We start from the raw sequence: 21,391 nt of genomic DNA, 5'->3' as shown, positions 1-21,391 counted from the left end.
GAGTGAAGAGGTCCAGAAAATCGGCGGCAGAAGACGTCCTGTCTTCAATAAGGTAGCGCACAGCACCGCAGCTGTGCGCCATTGCTCTCAGCACACTTCACACTCCGGTCACTGAGGGTGCAGGGCGCTGGGGGGGGGGTGCCCTGAGACGCAATGAAAATACCTTAAATGGCTAAAAATACATCACATATAGCTCCTGGGCCATATGGATGTATTTAACCCCTGCCAGTTTTCCACAAAAAAGCGGGAGAAAGGCCGCCGAAAAAGGGGCGGAGCCTATCTCCTCAGCACACAAGCGCCATTTTTTCCTCACAGCTCCGTTGGAGGAAGGCTCCCTGACTCTCCCCTGCAGTCCTGCACTACAGAAACAGGGTAAAACAAGAGAGGGGGGGCACTAAATTGGCATATTAATATATACAGCAGCTATATTAGGGAAAAACACTTATATAAGGTTATCCCTGTATATATATATATATATAGCGCTCTGGTGTGTGCTGGCAAACTCTCCCTCTGTCTCCCCAAAGGGCTAGTGGGGTCCTGTCCTCTATCAGAGCATTCCCTATGTGTGTGCTGTGTGTCGGTACGCTGTGTCGACATGTATGAGGAGGAAGATGGTGTGGAGGCGGAGCAATTGCCTGTGTTAGTGATGTCACCCCCTAGGGAGTCGACACCTGACTGGATGGTCTTATGGAAAGAATTACGTGATAGTGTCGGCACTTTACAAAAGACTGTTGACGACATGAGACAGCCGGCAAATCAGTTAATACCTGTACAGGCGTCTCAAACACCGTCAGGGGCTATAAAACGCCCGTTACCTCAGGTCGATACAGACACTGACACGGACACTGACTCCAGTGTCGACGGTGAGGAAACAAACGTATTTTCCAGTAGGGCCACACGTTACATGATCACGGCAATGAAGGAGGTTTTGAACATTTCTGATACTACAAGTACCACAAAAAAGGGTATTATGTGGGGTGTGAAAAAACTACCCGTAGTTTTTCCCGAATCAGATGAATTAAATGAGGTGTGTGATGAAGCGTGGGTTTCCCCCGATAAAAAACTGCTAATTTCTAAAAAATTATTGGCATTATACCCTTTCCCGCCAGAGGTTAGGGCGCGTTGGGAAACACCCCCTAGCGTAGATAAGGCGCTCACACGCTTATCAAAACAAGTGGCGTTACCGTCTCCTGATACGGCCGCCCTCAAGGAACCAGCTGATAGGAAGCTGGAAAATATCCTTAAAAGTATATACACACATACTGGTATTATACTGCGACCAGCAATCGCCTCAGCCTGGATGTGCAGTGCTGGGGTGGCTTGGTCGGATTCCCTGACTGAAAATATTGATACCCTGGACAGGGACAATATATTATTGACTATAGAGCATTTAAAGGATGCATTTCTATATATGCGAGATGCACAGAGGGATATTTGCACTCTGGCATCAAGAGTAAGTGCGATGTCCATTTCTGCCAGAAGAGGATTATGGACGCGACAGTGGTCAGGGGATGCGGATTCCAAACGGCATATGGAAGTATTGCCGTATAAAGGGGAGGAGTTATTTGGGGTCAGTCTATCGGACCTGGTGGCCACGGCAACGGCTGGAAAATCCACCTTTTTACCCCAAGTCACCTCGCAGCAGAAAAAGATACCGTCTTTTCAGGCTCAGTCCTTTCGTCCCCATAAGGGCAAGCGGGCAAAAGGCCACTCATATCTGCCCCGGGGCAGAGGAAGGGGAAAAAGACTGCAGCAAACAGCCTCTTCCCACGAACAGAAGCCCTCCCCCGCTTCTGCCAAGTCCTCAGCATGACGCTGGGGCCTTACAAGCGGACTCGGGCACGGTGGGGGCCTGTCTCAAGAATTTCAGCGCGCAGTGGGCTCACTCGCAAGTGGACCCCTGGATCCTGCAGGTAGTATCTCAGGGGTACAAATTGGAATTCGAGACGTCTCCCCCTCGCCGGTTCCTGAAGTCTGCTTTACCAACGTCTCCCCCCGACAGGGAGGCGGTATTGGAAGCCATTCACAAGCTGTATTCCCAGCAGGTGATAAGGTACCCCTCCTACAACAGGGAAAGGGGTATTATTCCACGCTGTTTGTGGTACCGAAGCCGGACGGCTCGGTGAGACCCATTTTAAATCTGAAATCCTTGAACACTTACATAAAAAGGTTCAAGTTCAAGATGGAGTCACTCAGAGCAGTGATAGCGAACCTGGAAGAAGGGGACTATATGGTGTCTCTGGACATCAAGGATGCTTACCTCCATGTCCCAATTTGCCCTTCTCACCAAGGGTACCTCAGGTTTGTGGTACAGAACTGTCACTATCAGTTTCAGACGCTGCCGTTTGGATTGTCCACGGCACCCCGGGTCTTTACCAAGGTAATGGCCGAAATGATGATTCTTCTTCGAAGAAAAGGCGTCTTAATTATCCCTTACTTGGACGATCTCCTGATAAGGGCAAGGTCCAGAGAACAGTTAGAGGTCGGAGTAGCACTATCTCAAGTAGTACTACGACAGCACGGATGGATTCTAAATATTCCAAAATCGCAGCTGTTTCCGACGACACGTCTGCTGTTCCTAGGGATGATTCTGGACACAGTACAGAAAAAGGTGTTTCTCCCGGAGGAGAAGGCCAAGGAGTTATCCGACCTAGTCAGGAACCTCCTAAGACCAGGCCAAGTGTCAGTACATCAATGCACAAGGGGCCTGGGAAAGATGGTGGCTTCTTACGAAGCGATTCCATTCGGCAGATTCCACGCAAGAACTTTTCAGTGGGATCTGCTGGACAAATGGTCCGGATCGCATCTTCAAATGCATCAGCGGATAACCCTGTCTCCAAGGACAAGGGTGTCTCTCCTGTGGTGGTTACAGAGTGCTCATCTCCTAGAGGGCCGCAGATTCGGCATTCAGGTTTGGGTCCTGGTGACCACGGATGCCAGCCTGAGAGGCTGGGGAGCAGTCACACAGGGAAGAAATTTCCAGGGCTTGTGGTCAAGCATGGAAACGTCACTTCACATAAATATCCTGGAACTAAGGGCCATTTACAATGCCCTAAGTCAGGCAAGACCTCTGCTTCAGGGTCAGCCGGTGTTGATCCAGTCGGACAACATCACGGCAGTCGCCCACGTAAACAGACAGGGCGGCACAAGAAGCAGGAGGGCAAAGATGGAAGTGGCAAGGATTCTTCGCTGGGCGGAGAATCATGTGATAGCACTGTCAGCAGTGTTCATTCCGGGAGTGGACAACTGGGAAGCAGACTTCCTCAGCAGACACGATCTTCACCCGGGGGAGTGGGGACTTCACCCAGAAGTCTTCCACATGATTGTGAACCGTTGGGAAAAACCAAAGGTGGACATGATGGCGTCCCGCCTCAACAAAAAACTGGACAGATATTGCGCCAGGTCAAGGGACCCTCAGGCAATAGCTGTGGACGCTCTGGTAACACCGTGGGTGTACCAGTCAGTGTATGTGTTCCCTCCTCTTCCTCTCATACCAAAAGTACTGAGAATCATAAGAAGGAGAGGAGTAAAGACTATACTCGTGGCTCCGGATTGGCCAAGAAGGACTTGGTACCCGGAAATTCAAGAGATGCTCACGGAAGACCCGTGGCCTCTACCTCTAAGAAAGGACCTGCTCCAGCAGGGACCATGTCTGTTCCAAGACTTACCGCGGCTGCGTTTGACGGCATGGCGGTTGAACGCCGGATCCTGAAGGAAAAAGGCATTCCGGATGAAGTCATCTCTACCCTGATCAAAGTCAGGAAGGGTGTAACCGTACATTATCACCGTATTTGGCGTAAATATGTTGCGTGGTGCGAGGCCAGGAAGGCCCCTACAGAGGAATTTCAACTGGGTCGTTTCCTGCATTTCCTGCAAACAGGACGGTCTATGGGCCTCAAATTAGGGTCCATTAAGGTTCAAATTTCGGCCCTGTCAATATTCTTCCAAAAAGAACTGGCTTCTGTTCCTGAAGTTCAGACGTTTGTCAAGGGAGTACTGCATATACAGCCTCCTTTTGTGCCTCCAGTGGCACCTTGGGATCTCAATGTAGTTTTGGGATTCCTAAAATCACATTGGTTTGAACCACTCACCACTGTGGACTTAAAATATCTCACATGGAAAGTGGTAATGCTGTTAGCCCTGGCTTCAGCCAGGCTTGTCTCAGAATTGGCGGCTTTATCCTATAAAAGCCCTTACCTAATTTTTCATACGGACAGGGCAGAATTGAGGACTCGTCCTCAATTTCTCCCTAAGGTGGTTTCAGCTTTTCATTTAAACCAGCCTATTGTGGTGCCTGCGGCTACTAGGGACTTGGAGGATTCCAAGTTGCTGGACGTAGTCAGGGCCCTGAAAATATGTTTCCAGGACGGCTGGAGTCAGAAAATCTGATTCGCTGTTTATCCTGTATGCACCCAACAAGCTGGGTGCTCCTGCTTCTAAGCAGACGATTGCTCGTTGGATTTGTAGTACAATTCAGCTTGCACATTCTGTGGCAGGCCTGCCACAGCCAAAATCTGTAAAAGCCCATTCCACACGGAAAGTGGGCTCATCTTGGGCGGCTGCCCGAGGGGTCTCGGCTTTACAACTTTGCCGAGCAGCTACTTGGTCAGGGGCAAACACGTTTGCTAAATTCTACAAATTTGATACCCTGGCTGAGGAGGACCTAGAGTTCTCTCATTCGGTGCTGCAGAGTCATCCGCACTCTCGCGCCCGTTTGGGAGCTTTGGTATAATCCCCATGGTCCCTTCGGAGTCCCCAGCATCCACTAGGACGTTAGAGAAAATAAGAATTTACTTACCGATAATTCTATTTCTCATAGTCCGTAGTGGATGCTGGGCGCCCATCCCAAGTGCGGATTGTCTGCATTACTTGTACATAGTTATTGTTACAAAAATCGGGTTATTGTTATTGTGAGCCATCTTTTCGGAGGCTCCTTCTGTTATGCTGTTAACTGGGTTCAGATCACAAGTTGTACGGTGTGATTGGTGTGGCTGGTATGAGTCTTACCCGGGATTCAAAATCCTTCCTTATTGTGCACGCTCGTCCGGGCACAGTATCCTAACTGAGGCTTGGAGGAGGGTCATAGGGGGAGGAGCCAGTGCACACCAGGTAGTCCTAAAGCTTTTTACTTTTGTGCCCAGTCTCCTGCGGAGCCGCTATCCCCCATGGTCCTTTCGGAGTCCCCAGCATCCACTACGGACTATGAGAAATAGAATTATCGGTAAGTAAATTCTATATATATATATATATATAACTATTAAAAATTATTATGTATTACTGCAGTAGGCACATATCCAAGTTGGATTTTGTTCTTTTTTTTTGTATTCATTATTCTAAAAGCCCTCCAAAAATGCCCTTAAAGCCATTAAAGGAAAAATGATGCATCAGAAGAAATGGATGGTCATCAGACATTCCAGATCCTTTTCTGAGATTAAAGCAAGCACAGAAAATGTAACGGTTCTTGAGTGTTTATGTTTAAATGTTACCACATCTTGTTTTACATACTTGCTTATGTATTTTATCAGAATAGTGTGTAGTTGTTTTTTTTTGTTTTACTTATGTCTGAGCAGACAAACCTCTTGAATGTGATAAGCCTCTCTTGGCTGCATTTATCATGCCATTTGTCCCACTTTAGGGAAGCCCTACTGGGCAGTGACTTTACACTATTTGGTCCATTGTACATAACTTTCCCCTCTGTACATGTTTTGTTGTCTTGCAGTAAAGTATTAATGAAGCCCAAGTAGGGAAAGGAGACCCTTCCTGCCCAGCCAAATGTCTGGGTTTTTTTTTGTTTTTTTAACCTTTTCTTGTGGAGGCATGGTTTACTTACAATTGGCATATTAATGATATGTCATAAATGGCACAGTCATATGCAATTTTTGTTTTGCCCAGTGGCTAGTTATATTGGGGCATGAACTCTAGATGGTCTTTCTCTGACGTCCTAGTGGATGCTGGGAACTCCGTAAGGACCATGGGGAATAGCGGCTCCGCAGGAGACTGGGCACAACTAAAGAAAGCTTTAGGACTACCTGGTGTGCACTGGCTCCTCCCTCTATGACCCTCCTCCAGACCCCAGTTAGAATCTTGTGCCCGGCTGAGCTGGATGCACACTAGGGGCTCTCCTGAGCTCCTAGAAAAGAAAGTATATTTTAGGTTTTTTATTTTCAGTGAGATCTGCTGGCAACAGACTCACTGCTACGAGGGACTAAGGGGAGAAGAAGCGAACCTACCTGCTTGCAGCTAGCTTGGGCTTCTTAGGCTACTGGACACCATTTGCTCCAGAGGGATTGAACACAGGGCCCGACCTCGATCGTCCGGTCCCGGAGCCGCGCCGCCGTCCCCCTTACAGAGCCAGAAGCATGAAGATGGTCCGGAAAATCGGCGGCAGAAGACTTCGGTCTTCAACAAGGTAGCGCACAGCACTGCAGCTGTGCGCCATTGCTCCTCATGCACACCTCACACTCCGGTCACTGATGGGTGCAGGGCGCTGGGGGCGCCCTGAGCAGCAATATTAACACCTTGGCTGGCAAAATAATCACAATATATAGTCCCAGAGGCTATATATGTGAAAAATACCCCTGCCAGAATCCATAAAAAAGCGGGAGAAAGTCCGCCGAAAAAGGGGCGGGGATATCTCCCTCAGCACACTTGCGCCATTTTTTCTTCACAGTGCAGCTGGAAGACAGCTCCCCAGGCTCTCCCTTGTAGTTTTCAAGCTCAAAGGGTTAAAAAGAGAGGGGGGGCACTAAATTTAGGCGCAAATCTGTGTATTATAGCAGCTATAAGGGAAAAATCACTGTGGGTAGTGTGAATCCCTGCATTATATAGCGCTCTGGTGTGTGCTGGCATACTCTCTCTGTCTCCCCAAAGGACTTTGTGGGGTCCTGTCCTCAGTCAGAGCATTCCCTGTGTGTGTGCGGTGTGTCGGTACGGCTGTGTCGACATGATTGATGAGGATGCTTATGTGGAGGCGGAGCAGATGCCGATAAATGTGATGTCGCCCCCTGTGGGGCCGACACCAGAGTGGATGGATAGGTGGAAGGTATTAACCGACAGTGTCAACTCCTTACATAAAAGGCTGGATGACGTAACAGCTGTGGGACAGCCGGCTTCTCAGCCCGCGCCTGCCCAGGCGTCTCAAAGGCCATCAGGGGCTCAAAAACGCCCGCTACCTCAGATGGCAGACACAGATGTCGACACGGAGTCTGACTCCAGTGTCGACGAGGTTGAGACATATACACAATCCACTAGGAACATCCGTTGCATGATCTCGGCAATGAAAAATGTGTTACACATTTCTGACATTAACCCAGGTACCACAAAAAAGGGGTTTTATGTTTGGGGAGAAAAAGCAGCCAGTGTTTTGTTCCCCCATCAGATGAGTGAATGAAGTGTGTGAAGAAGCGTGGGTTCCCCCAATAAGAAACTGGTAATTTCTAAAAAGTTACTGATGGCGTACCCTTTCCCGCCATAGGATAGGTCACGTTGGGAGATATCCCCTAGGGTGGATAAGGCACTCGCACGTTTGTCAAAAAAGGTGGCACTGCCGTCTTAGAATACGGCCACTTTGAAGGAGCCTGCTGATAAAAAGCAGGAGGCTATCCTGAAGTCTGTATATACACAGGGCCGTCTTTTCGTATGGGCTCAATGGGCTCTTGCCCAAGGGCCCCAGGAGTATAAGGGCCCTTGGCTGATAGCTGAGGGTCCCCTCTTTCCAGAGGTACCAGATTTTTGAAAATCGGCCATAGGGAACCAGAGATATCGAACTTCAAAGCAATGGTCCCCATCCAAGCCTGTTAATTGCTCTTCCCAGCCAGATATCTCAGGTTCTGTATGACTTAAGAGTTTTCTGAGGGTACAGTTCAAAAGCTGGGACTCTCCACTTTCGGTGGACACTGGCAGATTTTCTCTACTATGCCCAGAACCAGAGATATCAGCCTTCAAGCAGCTGGTCCCTGCTCCAGCTCCACACGCCTAATATGCAGTTTTATATATTCATTGGTGGATTGCTCTGGCTCCTGAACTCTGATCCCCAAGTCCCCAGTACCTCCTGACAGGTGAGGCACTCTAATATTTTATCCCATTCAGAGCTAAGAAATCTTTTTCCAGGAACTTGAGATATCTGCAGTCAAGCAAGCTGCTCTCTCACCAGAAAATGATGAATATTAAGCCCACTCCACTATCGACCCCTCCCTTACATATTAAACACCCCATACCACCCTGAAAGTCATGTACCGAGGCCCATTCATTCATCCCAATGCCACCTTCTACAGTTTAGTGTTCTCCCTCCCTCTCCATCTGTGCAGTAAAGCAGTAATTAGCAGAAATTACTGCTCCAGGTCTTATATGCTGAGCAGAAGATAGAACACCCCATACCGCCCGCGGGAACATCAAAGCTGCCACTGATAGCACCCCCCCCTGGAGGATGGGTAGGGGCCCCAGTGCATTGCTGTGCCCAGGGGCCCACACTGCTGTTAAGACGGCCCTGTATATACACACTCAGGTACTATACTGAGACCTGCAATTGCCTCAGCATGGATAGTGCTGCTGCAGCGTGGTCTATTACCCTGTCAGGACAGGGATACTATTTGCTAACCATAGAGCATATTAAAGATGTCGTCTTATATATGAGGGATGCACAGAGGGATATTTGCCGGCTGGCATCCAGAATTAATGCAATGTCCATTCTGCCAGGGGGGTATTAGGGACCCGGCAGTGGACAGGCGATGCTGACTTTAGAAGGCACATGAAGATTCTGCCTTATAAGGGTGAGGTATTGTTTGGGGATGGTCTCTGGGACCTCGTATCCACAGCAACAGCTGGGAAAAAAAATTTTTACCTCAAGTTTCCTCACAGCCTAAGAAAGCACCGTATTATAAGGTACAGTCCTTTCGGCTTCAGAAAAGCAAGCGGGTTAAAGGCGCTTCCTTTCTGCACAGAGACAAGGGAAGAGGGAAAAAGCTGCACCAGACAGCCAGTTCCCAGGATCAAAAATCTTCCCCCGCTTCCTCTGAGTCCACCGCATGACGCTGGGGCTCCACAGGTGGAGCCAGGTGCGGTGGGGGTGCGTCTCGGGAACTTCAGCGACCAGTGGGCTCGCTCACAGGTGGATCCCTGGGTTCTGCAAGTAGTATCACAGGGATACAAGCTGGAGTTTCGGGGCGACTCCCCCTCGCCGTTACCTCAAATCAGCCTTGCCTGCTGCCCTCGAGGAGAGGTAGTACTGGCGGCAATTCACAAGCTGTACTTCCAGCAGGTGATAATCACGGTACCCCTCCTTCAACAAGGCCGGGGTTACTATTCCACAATGTTTGTGGTACCGAAACCAGACGGTTCGGTGAGACCCATTCTAAAATTGAAATCCTTGAAAACTTATATACGAAGGTTCAAGTTCAAAATGGAATCGCTCAGGGCGGTTATTGCAAGCCTGGACGAAGGGGATTACATGGTATCACTGGACATCAAGGATGCTTACCTGCATGTCCCCATTTACCCTCCTCACCAGGAGTACCTCAAAATTGTGGTACAGGACTGTCATTACCAATTCCAGACGTTGCCGTTGGTCTGTCCCCGGCACCGAGGGTATTTACCAAGGTAATGGCCGAAATGATGTTACTCCTTCGAAAAAAGGGAGTTATAGTTATCCCGTACTTGGACGATCTCCTTATAAAGGCGAGGTCCAGGGAGCAGTTGTACGTCGGAGTAGCACTATCTCGGGAAGTGCTACAACAGCACGGCTGGATTCTGAATAGTCCAAAGTCGCAGCTGGTTCCTACGACGCGTCTACTGTTCCTGGGTATGGTTCTGGACACAGAACAGAAAAAAAAGGGTTTCTCCTGGAGGAGAAGGCCAAGGAGTTGTCATCTCTAGTCAGAGACCTCCTAATACAAATACAGGTGTCGGTGCATCAATGCACGCGAGTCCTGGGAAAGATGGTAGCTTCTTACGGAGAAATTCCATTCGATAGGTTCCATGCAAGGATCTTCCAGTGGGATCTGTTGGACAAGTGGTCCGGGTCGCATCTTCAGATGCATCGGCTGATAACCCTGTCTCCAAGGGCCAGGGTGTCGCTGTTGTGGTGGCTGCAGAGTGCTCATCTTCTAGAGGGCCGCAGATTCGGCATACAGGACTGGGTCCTGGTGACCACAGATGCCAGCCTTCAAGGCTGGGGGGGCAGTAACACAGGGAAGAAACTTCCAAGGACTATGGTCAAGTCAGGAAACTTCCCTACACATAAATATTCTGGGACTAAGGGCCATTCACAATGCCCTAAGTCAGGCTAGACCCCTGCTTCAACACCAGCCGGTGCTGATCCAGTCAGACAACATCACGGCGGTCGCCCATGTAAACCAGCAGGGCGGCACAAGAAGCAGGATGGTGATGGCAGAAGCCACAAGGATTTTCCGATGGGCGGAAAATCATGTATTAGCACTGTCAGCAGTGTTCATTCCCGGAGTGGACAACTGGGAAGCAGACTTTCTCAGCACGACCTCCACCCGGGAGAGTGGGGACTTCATCCAGAAGTCTTCAAAATGATTGTACACCATTGGGAAAGGCCACAGGGGGACATGATGGCGTCCCACCTCAACAAAAAGCTAAAAAGATATTGCGCCAGGTCAAGGGACCCTCAGGCGATAGCTGTAGACGCTCTGGTAACACCGTGGGTGTACCAGTCGGTGTATGTGTTCCTTCCTTTGCCTCTCATACCCAAGGTATTGAGAATACTAAGAAGGAGAGGAGTAAGAACTATACTCGTGGTTCCGGATTGGCCAAGAAGAGTTTGGTACCCGGAACTTCAAGAAATGATCTCAGAGGACCCATGGCCTCTGCCGCTCAGACAGGACCTGCTGCAGCAGGGGCCCTGCCTGTTCCAAGACTTACCACGGCTGTGTTTGACGGCATGGCGGTTGAACACCGGATCCTAAAGGAAAAAGGCATTCCGGAGGAAGTCATTCCTACGCTGATTAAGGCTAGGAAAGATGTGATCGCAAAATATTATCACCGCATATGGCAAGCTTGGTGTGAGGCCAGGAAGGCCCCAACGGAGGAATTTCAACTGGGTCGATTTCTGCACTTCCTACAGTCAGGAGTGACTACGGGCCTAAAATTGGGTTACGTTAAGGTCCAGATTTCGGCTCTGTACATTTTCTTCCAAAAAGAACTGGCTTCACTGCCTGAAGTTCAGACTTTTGTTAAGGGAGTGCTGCATATTCAGCCCCCGTTTGTGCCTCTAGTGGCACCGTGGGATCTCAACGTGGTGTTGGATTTCCTGAAGTCGCATTGGGTTGAGCCACTTAAATCCGTAGAGCTAAAATACCTCACGTGGAAAGTGGTCATGCTGTTTGCCTTGGCGTCGGCCAGGCGTGTATCAGAATTGGCGGTTTTGTCATGCAAAAGCCCTTATCTGATTTTCATATGGATAGGGCGGAATTGAGGACTCGTCCCCAATTTCTTCCTAAGGTGGCATCAGCTTTTCATGTGAACCAACCTATTGTGGTGCCTGCGGCTACGTGGGACTTGGAGGACTCCAAGTTACTGGACGTAGTCAGGGCCCGGAAAATATATGTTTCCAGGACGGCTGGAGTCAGGAAAACTGACTCGCTATTTATCCTGTATGCACCCAATAAGCTGGGTGCTTCTGCTTTTAGGCAGACTATTGCTCGCTGGATCTGTGGCACGATTCAACTTGCACATTCTGCGGCTGGACTGCCGCACCCTAAATCTGTAAAAGCCCATTCCACGAGGAAAGTGGGCTCTTCTTGGGGGGCTGCCCGAGGGGTCTCGGCTTTACAACTTTGCCGAGCTGTTACTTGGTCGGGTTCAAACATTTTTGCAAAAGTATACAAGTTTGATACCCTGGCTGAGGAGGACCTTGAGTTTGCTCATTCGGTGCTGCAGAGTCATCCGCACTCTCCCGCCCGTTTGGGAGCTTTAGTATAATCCCCATGGTCCTTACGGAGTTCCCAGCATCCACTAGGACGTCGGAGAAAATAAGATTTTACTCACCGGTAAATCTATTTCTCGTAGTCCGTAGTGGATGCTGGGCGCCCGTCCCAAGTGCGGATTGTCTGCAATACTTGTATATAGTTATTTCCTAACTAAAGGGTTATTGTTATGAGCCATCTGTTAGTGAGGCTCAGATATATTTCATACTGTTAACTGGGTATAATATCACGAGTTATACGGTGTGATTGGTGTGGCTGGTATGAGTCTTACCCGGGAATCCAAATCCTTTCCTTATTGTGTCAGCTCTTCCGGGCACAGTATCCTTACTGAGGTCTGGAGGAGGGTCATAGAGGGAGGAGCCAGTGCACACCAGGTAGTCCTAAAGCTTTCTTTAGTTGTGCCCAGTCTCCTGCGGAGCCGCTATTCCCCATGGTCCTTACGGAGTTCCCAGCATCCACTACGGACTACGAGAAATAGATTTACCGGTGATTAAAATCTTATTTTTACTGTATAGCTAATAAGATGCAGTCATTCTTAGACTGGTCGCTATAGAAAGAATACTTTTTATATAGCCGTTATACACATCATATAGTGAGATTAAAGGTGTCGTTGGAATGGTTACCTGTTTTGACCCGGGTGGGTCGTTTTCTATCCATTTTTCACGATTTTTTTGAGGGTTGGCTAATTTTGTCCCGATTTTAAGAAAAATCTTTTCTCTCTCTCGATATACAGTAATGAAAAAATATAGATGTGCTGGGTTGAAAACGAGCCACCTGGGCCAAAGTGAGGGTCAAGCACCTATTGTCCTCCTTTAGCTAACTACTGTCATCTGTCAACTTTGTTACTGGATTCTGTACCATAAAATGGGAAATATGTTTATATGTGGTCTCAGGGCTTAGACAAAATTCAAGGATCCCTGGACCCATTGGTGGTCATTCCGAGTTGTTCGCTCGCAAGCTGCTTTTAGCAGCTTTGCACACGCTAAGCCGCCGCCTACTGGGAGTGAATCTTAGCTTATCAAATTTGCGAACGAAAGATTCGCAATATTGCGAAAAGACTTCTCTGTGCAGTTTCTGAGTAGCTCGAGACTTACTCTTCCAGTGCGATCAGTTCAGTGCTTGTCGTTCCTGGTTTGACGTCGCAAACACACCCAGCGTTCGCCCAGACACTCCTCCGTTTCTCCAGCCACTCCCGCGTTTTTCCCAGAAACTGTAGCGTTTTTTCAAACACTCCCATAAAACGGCCAGTTTCCGCCCAGAAACACCCACTTCACGTCAATCGCACTCCGATCTCCAGAATGAAGAAAAAACCTCGTAATGCCGTGAGTAAAATACCAATCTCCATAGCAAATTTACTTGGCGCAGTCGCAGTGCGAACATTGCGCATGCGCAATTAGCGGAAAATCGCCGCGATGCAAAGAAAATTACCGAGCGAACAACTCGGAATGAGGGCCATTGTCCCTTTCTCCATAGTGTTCACGGTCTTGATAAGTGACCACCTGGATTGGGGGCTGTGTGTATCCTGGCCTCTCCAAGAGCACGTGGTGTACAGTCTTGCTCAGCCTACTTTCTACTTCATGTTGTAACCTTGCAGCACGTGGCTACATCCATATGGGGCTCTTCATTTATGTACTTTCCTGTTATTAGTGTTTCTGCTGTAGAAGTCAATATAAAGGTGTTTTACAGGAATTGCTTGATGTGCCTGTCTACTGCAGAGAACATAACAAGCTTCCATAACTCTGTGCACCCTGATTGCAATTTTTTATTTCTAATCCTTTTTAATTAGGTGGTAAAAAGTACAATACTTTTTCATTATTTGCCATTGTCACCATTGCTAAACTTTAGTTGTAAACTCCCCATATTAAGTAACGCTATCATGAGAATTTTGAGGAGGTGTTGTGTTTTTTTTATCTTAAAAAAGCAAACACAAAAAAAACCTACTTGATTATAAGTCGAGGCCTTTTAAAGTAAAAAGTATATACTAAACCGTGCTAGTGTATTGAGGGGTTTGGTGAGAGGAAGGTATTGTGGCTCTAGTTTAGTGAGAGGACTCCCTTGCACCTTGTTGTGACTTATAAACAACACTTAATGAAATGATAAGGAGGCCTTTCATGAGAACAAAATAAGATAACCGTGACTGACATCTGAATCTTTTGTTCTTTATTGGTTCTCCTACAGTATGTAGTCTTTATCCGTTTCTTCCCATGTGTTTTCATACTTTACCATACAACAACATTGCAAAATTGCACTATGCTTATTCTGATTTTCTTATTACCTTTAGCTTTCCACGCCTACGGAAAAGCTGGGAAAATGCTTGTGGAGACCAGGTATGTTCAGAGGTTTATCAGTCTTGTGTCCCAATATGGCGTGGTTCTTTAAGTTGATTTCATCAGTCTTTTATTGTCTTTTTATATCTGCAGTTTTTTAGTTAAACATCATCCTTATGTGACCTAGACCTATATCAATAATTCTATTATTAAACTAAATAACTTACAAAAAAATGATGATGCTTTTCTAACAGTAATCCTCTGTGGTGTGCCACGAAATACCTCTGGAATGGTTGGCAGGCACACCAGTGTATCTTCCCGCATTTCCTCTCGCGCTTCCATAGAGATACCTAGGAAATTGATTGGTGGTTCCTTACAGTAATAAACTGTAATTTTGTGCAGCAGGACAGACAATGTTTTGGAAGTAAAGTAATCCTGCCATCATATGTCACAACTAGTGGGAATTTGTTTATCACATATGGGGCCAAATGTAATAGAGTGAGAGTTTCAGAAAGTGAGAGATTTGGTAAGGTTTTGCAGTTGTTTTTAAAGTGGCAATCCATTTACACAGCAAGATCAACCTGGTTTTGCAGTATAAATGATTGCCACTTTAAAAACAACTGTAAAACCTTACCAAATCTCTCACTTTCTGAAACTCTAACTCTATTACATTTGGCCCATGGTCTCCTCCAGCTTCTTTTTCTCCCCATCATTCTCTCGGGATCCGGTCTGAAGATTGACAGTGTTTAGGTCGACCACTATAGGTCGACAGGGTCAGAAGGTCGACATGTTCTAGGTCCTCAGGTCAAAAGGTCGACATGAGTTTTTCACATTTTTTATTTTATTTAATTTTTTTTTACATTTTCATACTTAACGATCCACGTGGACTACGATTGGAACGTACCTTGCCCGAAGCATGGCGAGCGAAGCGACGTGGTGCACTAATTGGGGTTCACGGTCACTCTACAAAGAAAACGACACAAAAACCGCCATTAAAAACTCGTGTCGACCTTTTAACCTGTCGACCTAGAACATGTCGACCTTCTGACCCTGTCGACCTAGTGACTGTCGACCTGTAGTGGTTGACCTAAATATTGTCGACCTAGACACTGTCGATCTAATGGTCCACACCACATTCTCTCTGCTGGTAGTATTTCATTTGTAGTTTTTTTTTGTTTTTTTTAATTGCTCTAATTCCAGTATTCCAGTTTGTATTCATGATGCCTTTTTAAATATAGTTTAATGCCAATAACATAATAATTGAAGCAAATTTATCTATCCTCGTACATTTTCTTAAACATTTACTTTAATCTTAGTTTCGATGTTGCCTGCAGCGTTATCAAACCATAATGTTGGTGAAATGATAGTGATTGTTCATTAAGTGCGTAGTGCACTATGCTGCAGAGAGGCTCTGAGGATACTATGTAAATCAGGCATGTCCAAACTACGGCCCTCCAGCTGTTGTGAAACTACATATCCCAGCATGCCCTGACACAGTTTTGCTGTCAGAGAATGCTAAAGCTGTGTCAGGGCATGCTGGGATGTGTAGTTTCTGAACAGCTGGAGGGCCGCAGTTTGGACATGATTGATGTAAATGCTTTGTTTAAACTTTTAACAAATTACTTGTTTTCCAAGTTCAGTTGTTATTCCTTTTCCTTGCTCCATTTAAGTTCCCTGATCACCGCTTGTTGGCTGACCTTGTCTCTTGTCTTTCACAGTATGATTGGACTTATGTTGGGAACATGCATTGCATTCTATGTTGTAATTGGAGACCTAGGGTCCTCTTTCTTTGCCCGTTTGCTGGGGCTTCAGGTAAAATGAGCATTTTTACTATATAACAAATAAAAGTACTTTTTTTTTTTTTTTTTTTCTTCCTAGAAGTTCATTTTATCCTTTGCCAAACATTTATCAAACTATTGCAGTATTGGATCTTACATTTCTGTAATAACTTCATGTGTTTGGGTGCAGAACCAAATGGGCCAGAGATGTAAACCCTGCCCTCTCATTATATATTTACATCTATATATCCCCTAACCAGGTAGCCTTTCTTAAATGTTATACTGAACTGAATGTACGGCATAGCCAATAGGTATCTCTCTGGATCATGGCTCCTAGCCAATCAGGTAATGTAGACTAAAATTATGAGAGGCATTTGTACTTAACCCATACTCACACGTGTGACGCTTGTAACACGTGTCTTGTATTGATGCTGACTACAAACTACTGTGCATGTTATTGCATGCTGCATTCCTTACTGATAAATGCAATATGTAGAGAGTAATGTATTCCTGCTAAGATAAAATTATATGAAGATTTATTATGATAGTACACAAGTGAGAATCAGGAAGTGAGATGTTTTGTGAGAGTTTTCCTGCTTAAGTGGCAATCATTTACATTGCAATATCAATCTGACTTTACCATGTACATGATTGAGTCTTTAAAAAAAAAAATGTGTGTGTATATATATTTTCTCGTACGTCCTAGAGGATGCTGGGGATTCCATAAGGACCATGGGGTATAGACTGGATCCGCAGGAGACATTGGCACTTTAAGACTTTCAAAGGGTGTGACCTGGCTCCTCCCTCTATGCCTCTCCTCCAGACTCCAGTTTAGATCTGTGCCCAGGCAGACTGGATGCACATCTGAGGAGCTCTACTGAGTTTCTCGGAAAATACTTTGTTAGGTATTTTATTTTCAGAGAGGCTGCTGGCAACGGTCTCCCTGCATCGTGGGACTTAGGGACGGAGAAGTCAGACCTACTTCTAGTGAATTGAAAGGCTCTGCTTCTTGGCTACAGGACACCATTAGCTCCTGAGGGTTTGGAACAGTAGGTACGCCTAGGGGTTCACTCCCAGAGCCCGCCGTCACCCCCCCTTGCAGAGCCAGAAGTCAGAAGACAGGTGAGTAGAAGAAGATCAGAAGACTTCAGAGACGGCATATGAGGTACTGCACAGCGGCCACGCTGCGCGCCATGCTCCCACACAGAGGCACTACAGGGCGCAGGGGGGGGCACCCTGGGCAGCATAAATAACCTCAATTTCGACTGGCAACAGGGGACATAGTGCCAGGGCACTGTCCTAACCCCCGCCAGTATAAAGATTTTGACAAAAATTGCGGGTCTGAAGCGCGCCATTGCGGGGGCGGGGCTTAGCCCTCACAGTTCACTCAGCCAGCGCCATTTTCTCTATCACAAACACTGGCCCTTCCTCACACTGCTAGCAGTATCAGGGTGTAAAACGAGGGGGGGCGCAGTAAATGTGGTAAAATATATGTTAATATATATGGGCTGCAGGTTTGGGCATTGTATAAGTGTTCAGAACCGTCTTTAAGCGCTGGGTGATAGGCTGAAAAACTCTCTCTGTGTTTTCTCTGACAGAAATGACTTGAGTCTGTCCCCTATACGTCGGTAGGTGTTTAGTACATGCATGTCGGCATGTCTGGGGCGGGGTGCTTCCCACAAACGACTGTGGGAGTGACCCTGTCGGCACTGCCGACTCCGGAACTGGGTACATGTGTGTCAACATATTGGTACATGAATGTTTCTCATACGTCCTACAGGATGCTGGGGTCTCCAAAAGGACCATGGGGTATAGACGGGATTCGCAGGAGACATGGGCACACTATAAGACTTTGAATGGGTGTGAACTGGCTCCTCCCTCTATGCCCCTCCTCCAGACTCCAGTTAGATTCTGTGCCCAGGAGAGACTGGTCACATACTAGGGGAGCTCTACTGAGTTTCTCTGGAAAGACTTTGTTAGGTTTTTTATTTTCAGAAAGACCTGCTGGCTACAGGCTCTCTGCTTCGTGGGACTGAGGGGAGAGAAGTCAGACCTACTTCTTCTGAGTTAAGGGCTCTGCTTCTTAGGCTACTGGACACCATTAGCTCCAGAGGGTTCCATCACTTGGTGCGCCTAGCTGCTTGTACCCGGAGCCGCGCCGTCAACCCCTTCACAGAAGACAGAAGCCGGGTGAGTATTGGAAGAAAAGAAGACTTCAGTGACGGCAGAAGACTTCAAGTCTTGGAGGTACCGCGCAGCGGTCGCGCTGCGCGCCATTGCTCCCACACACCAACGGTTCTACAAGGGAGCAGGGCGCAGGGGGGCACCCTGGGCAGCAATATATCTCTTCCTGACACTGGCAAAAGATATATACAGTGCATAGGCACTGTATAGGGACCCCCGCCAGTATAAATATGAAAAATATTAGAGGGGCTGAAGCGCGCCGAGAGTGGGCGTGGCTTTGCCCTCACAACTTGTTACAGCGCCATTTTCTCCTCATGTCCCCACCAAAAAGCACTGTTAGGCAGCTAACAGTTAAAAACGAGGGGGGGGGGGGCAAGGTGATTTTAGTGCAAAATAGAAAAATATAGCACTATACACTATAATGTGCGTGATAGTTAATGAGTTGTAATTGTGTTCTGCGTTTTCCCTGTCACATATACCCATGATAGCTTTATAGTACACATGTGTTGACATGTGTGTGTGCTCTGCCACGAGCTGGCTATGGGAATCCCTCTGTCGGCATTGCCGACTCCTGATGGTACTTGGGTCTGTAGATCAAGTGTCAGCAGGTCGGTAGTTGTATGCTTTTTCAAAAGTAAACACTGTATGGGTGACACAGTAGTATGTGGGTGACCTGTCGGCACCATCTGTTATTACTGGGTGTAAATTAACATGAAGTCAATAACCTATACCTGTATAGCGTACGGTTCCATGGGCCGGTAGCTCTAGCACAGATGTGGGGGAATGATATTAAAATTATGTGTATATACTTCCCTCGAACCCCTCGGGGTTGTAAGAATGTTATTTTTACTTAGTTACCACTCCCTGTTGTCGACAAATACTATGTTTCATGTCGACCATAAGGTTTCCTGGTTAGATCCACAACTTGGGCATTCAGTACATGGTTGTACACATTCAGCACACATTAATGTCACTAGGGACCCTGGGGTTCTAGACATATAGGAGATGTGTGTATATGTGTATTTAAATATGTATATTCATATTACAAGTTCTTATGAATGCTAAAGTAAAATTATGCCTTCTCATGTGCTGGTCACTCTGTTGATAAAGCTCTAGGTCAGCCGTGCTGAGTTGGTCTCAGATCCTCACGAGGAGTCCGAGTGTTTATTCTTTTCCCGTCATGGATAGAATACAGTGAAAGTCAACCCCTGGTCTGCACGGGGCCCTGTCACAAAGGATCGTATACAGGAAGCTAAGTGATATTTTAATTATATACTTTGATGATATTTGCATTACATGCGCAGGGGGGAGTGCTTGCATTCAGAAATGGTCGGTTACCTTGGCATCTGATAGAATTACCCTAGAAAGAGATGGGATGTTTCTTATGTTGGGTCTTCTCTGTAACATTGCGGCAGACTGCCGTGCGACTGCAGGAGGTATGGCCAAGGGAATGCTGAGGCTGACTCCGAGAGATGATGGAGAGATGATGGAGTATTTTCCCTGTGTAGGTGTAAGCGCTGTTTGGGGATGGCTTAGTTAAGTTACTCTCGGCAGATACCACTGGTAAGTCTACTTTCGTGAGATAGTTCCCTCACAACGGCTGATGACGCATTCTTTTGTGGGATGCGGTCATTTTAACAGGTTGGATACCGTTCTTTTTTCCCTTTCTTTGCAGATAGTGGAAGGTGAAAAGGTAAGAGGTATGCAGCTTTTTCAAGTTCGCAGAAGCAGATATCGTCTTCTGTTTCTACCACATCCACCGCATGTCGCTGGGTCTATCTGCTGGAGCCCGCACCGGTGGGAACTCGTCTAATACTCTTCAGTCAGTCCTGGAATGAACCTGGATCTGTGAGTTAATAATAGAATCCACAGGGGGACATACTGGAGTTTACAGATGATTCCCCTCACTGATTTTTCTCTAACGTCCTAGTGGATGCTGGGGACTCCGTCAGGACCATGGGGAATAGCGGCTCCGCAGGAGACAGGGCACAAAAGCAAGCTTTTAGGATCACATGGTGTGTACTGGCTCCTCCCCCTATGACCCTCCTCCAAGCCTTAGTTAGGTTTTTGTGCCCGGCCGAGAAGGGTGCAATCTAGGTGGCTCTCTTAAAGAGTTACTTAGAAAAAGTTTTTAGGTTCTTTATTTTCAGTGAGTCCTGCTGGCAACAGGCTCACTGCATCGAGGGACTTAGGGGAGAGATTTTCAACTCACCTGCGTGCAGGATGGATTGGATTCTTAGGCTACTGGACATAGCTCCAGAGGGAGTCGGAACACAGGGCTCGCCCTGGGGTTCGTCCCGGAGCCGCGCCGCCGACCCCCCTTGCAGACGCTGAAGATGAAGAGGTCCGGAACCAGGCGGCAGAAGACTCTCAGTCTTCATCAGGTAGCGCACAGCACTGCAGCTGTGCGCCATTGTTGTCAGCACACTTCACACAGCGGTCACGGAGGGTGCAGGGCGCTGGGGGGGGGGCGCCCTGGGCAGCAATGTATAATACCTGTATGGCGAAAAATACATCACATATAGCCCTTGAGGCTATATGGATGTATTTAACCCCTGCCAGATATCTAAAACTCCGGAGAAGAAGCCCGCCGAAAAGGGGGCGGCGCCTATTCTCCTCAGCACACAGCGCCATTTTCCCTCATAGAAAGGCTGGTGGGAAGGCTCCCATGCTCTCCCCTGCACTGCACTACAGAAACAGGGTTAAAACAGAGAGGGGGGGCACTGATTTGGCGATATGTATATATATTAAAATGCTATAAGGGAGGAACACTTATATAAAGGTTGTCCCTGGATAATTATAGCGTTTTGGTGTGTGCTGGCAAACTCTCCCTCTGTCTCCCCAAAGGGCTAGTGGGTCCTGTCCTCTATCAGAGCATTCCCTATGTGTGTGCTGTATGTCGGTACGTGTGTGTCGACATGTATGAGGAAAATATTGGTGAGGAGGCGGAGCAAATTGCCTGTAATGGTGATGTCACTCTCTAGGGAGTCGACACCGGAATGGATGGCTTATTTATGGAAATTACGTGACAATGTCAACACGCTGCAAGCCGGTTGACGACATGAGAGGGCCGGCGAACAAATTAGTATCTGTCCAGGCGTCTCAAACACCGTCAGGGGCTGTAAAATGCCCATTTACCTCAGTCGGTCGACACAGACCCAGACACGGACACTGATTTCAGTGTCGACGGTGAAGAAACAAACGTATTTTCTTTTAG

General features: G+C 47.4%; 1 protein-coding gene across 3 annotated transcripts in view; it reads left to right on the top strand.

Moving 5' to 3' along the window:
* The window catches only part of SLC38A10 (solute carrier family 38 member 10), a 298,179-nt gene that overhangs the window by 17,403 nt on the left and 259,385 nt on the right, over window positions 1-21,391 (top strand). For all 3 annotated transcript variants that reach the window (XM_063961107.1, XM_063961106.1, XM_063961105.1), the window contains exons 3-4: window positions 14,227-14,272; window positions 15,931-16,024. In XM_063961107.1, coding sequence (XP_063817177.1) covers window positions 14,227-14,272; window positions 15,931-16,024 — 140 coding nt within the window. The remainder of the gene's footprint in view (window positions 1-14,226; window positions 14,273-15,930; window positions 16,025-21,391) is intronic.

Source organism: Pseudophryne corroboree, chromosome 3 (assembly GCF_028390025.1).
Source record: "Pseudophryne corroboree isolate aPseCor3 chromosome 3, aPseCor3.hap2, whole genome shotgun sequence".
In the NCBI taxonomy this organism is placed as follows: Eukaryota; Metazoa; Chordata; class Amphibia; order Anura; family Myobatrachidae; genus Pseudophryne; species Pseudophryne corroboree.
The sequence above is the reverse complement of the archived record's forward strand: the minus strand, read 5'-3'. Positions and strand labels throughout refer to the sequence as shown.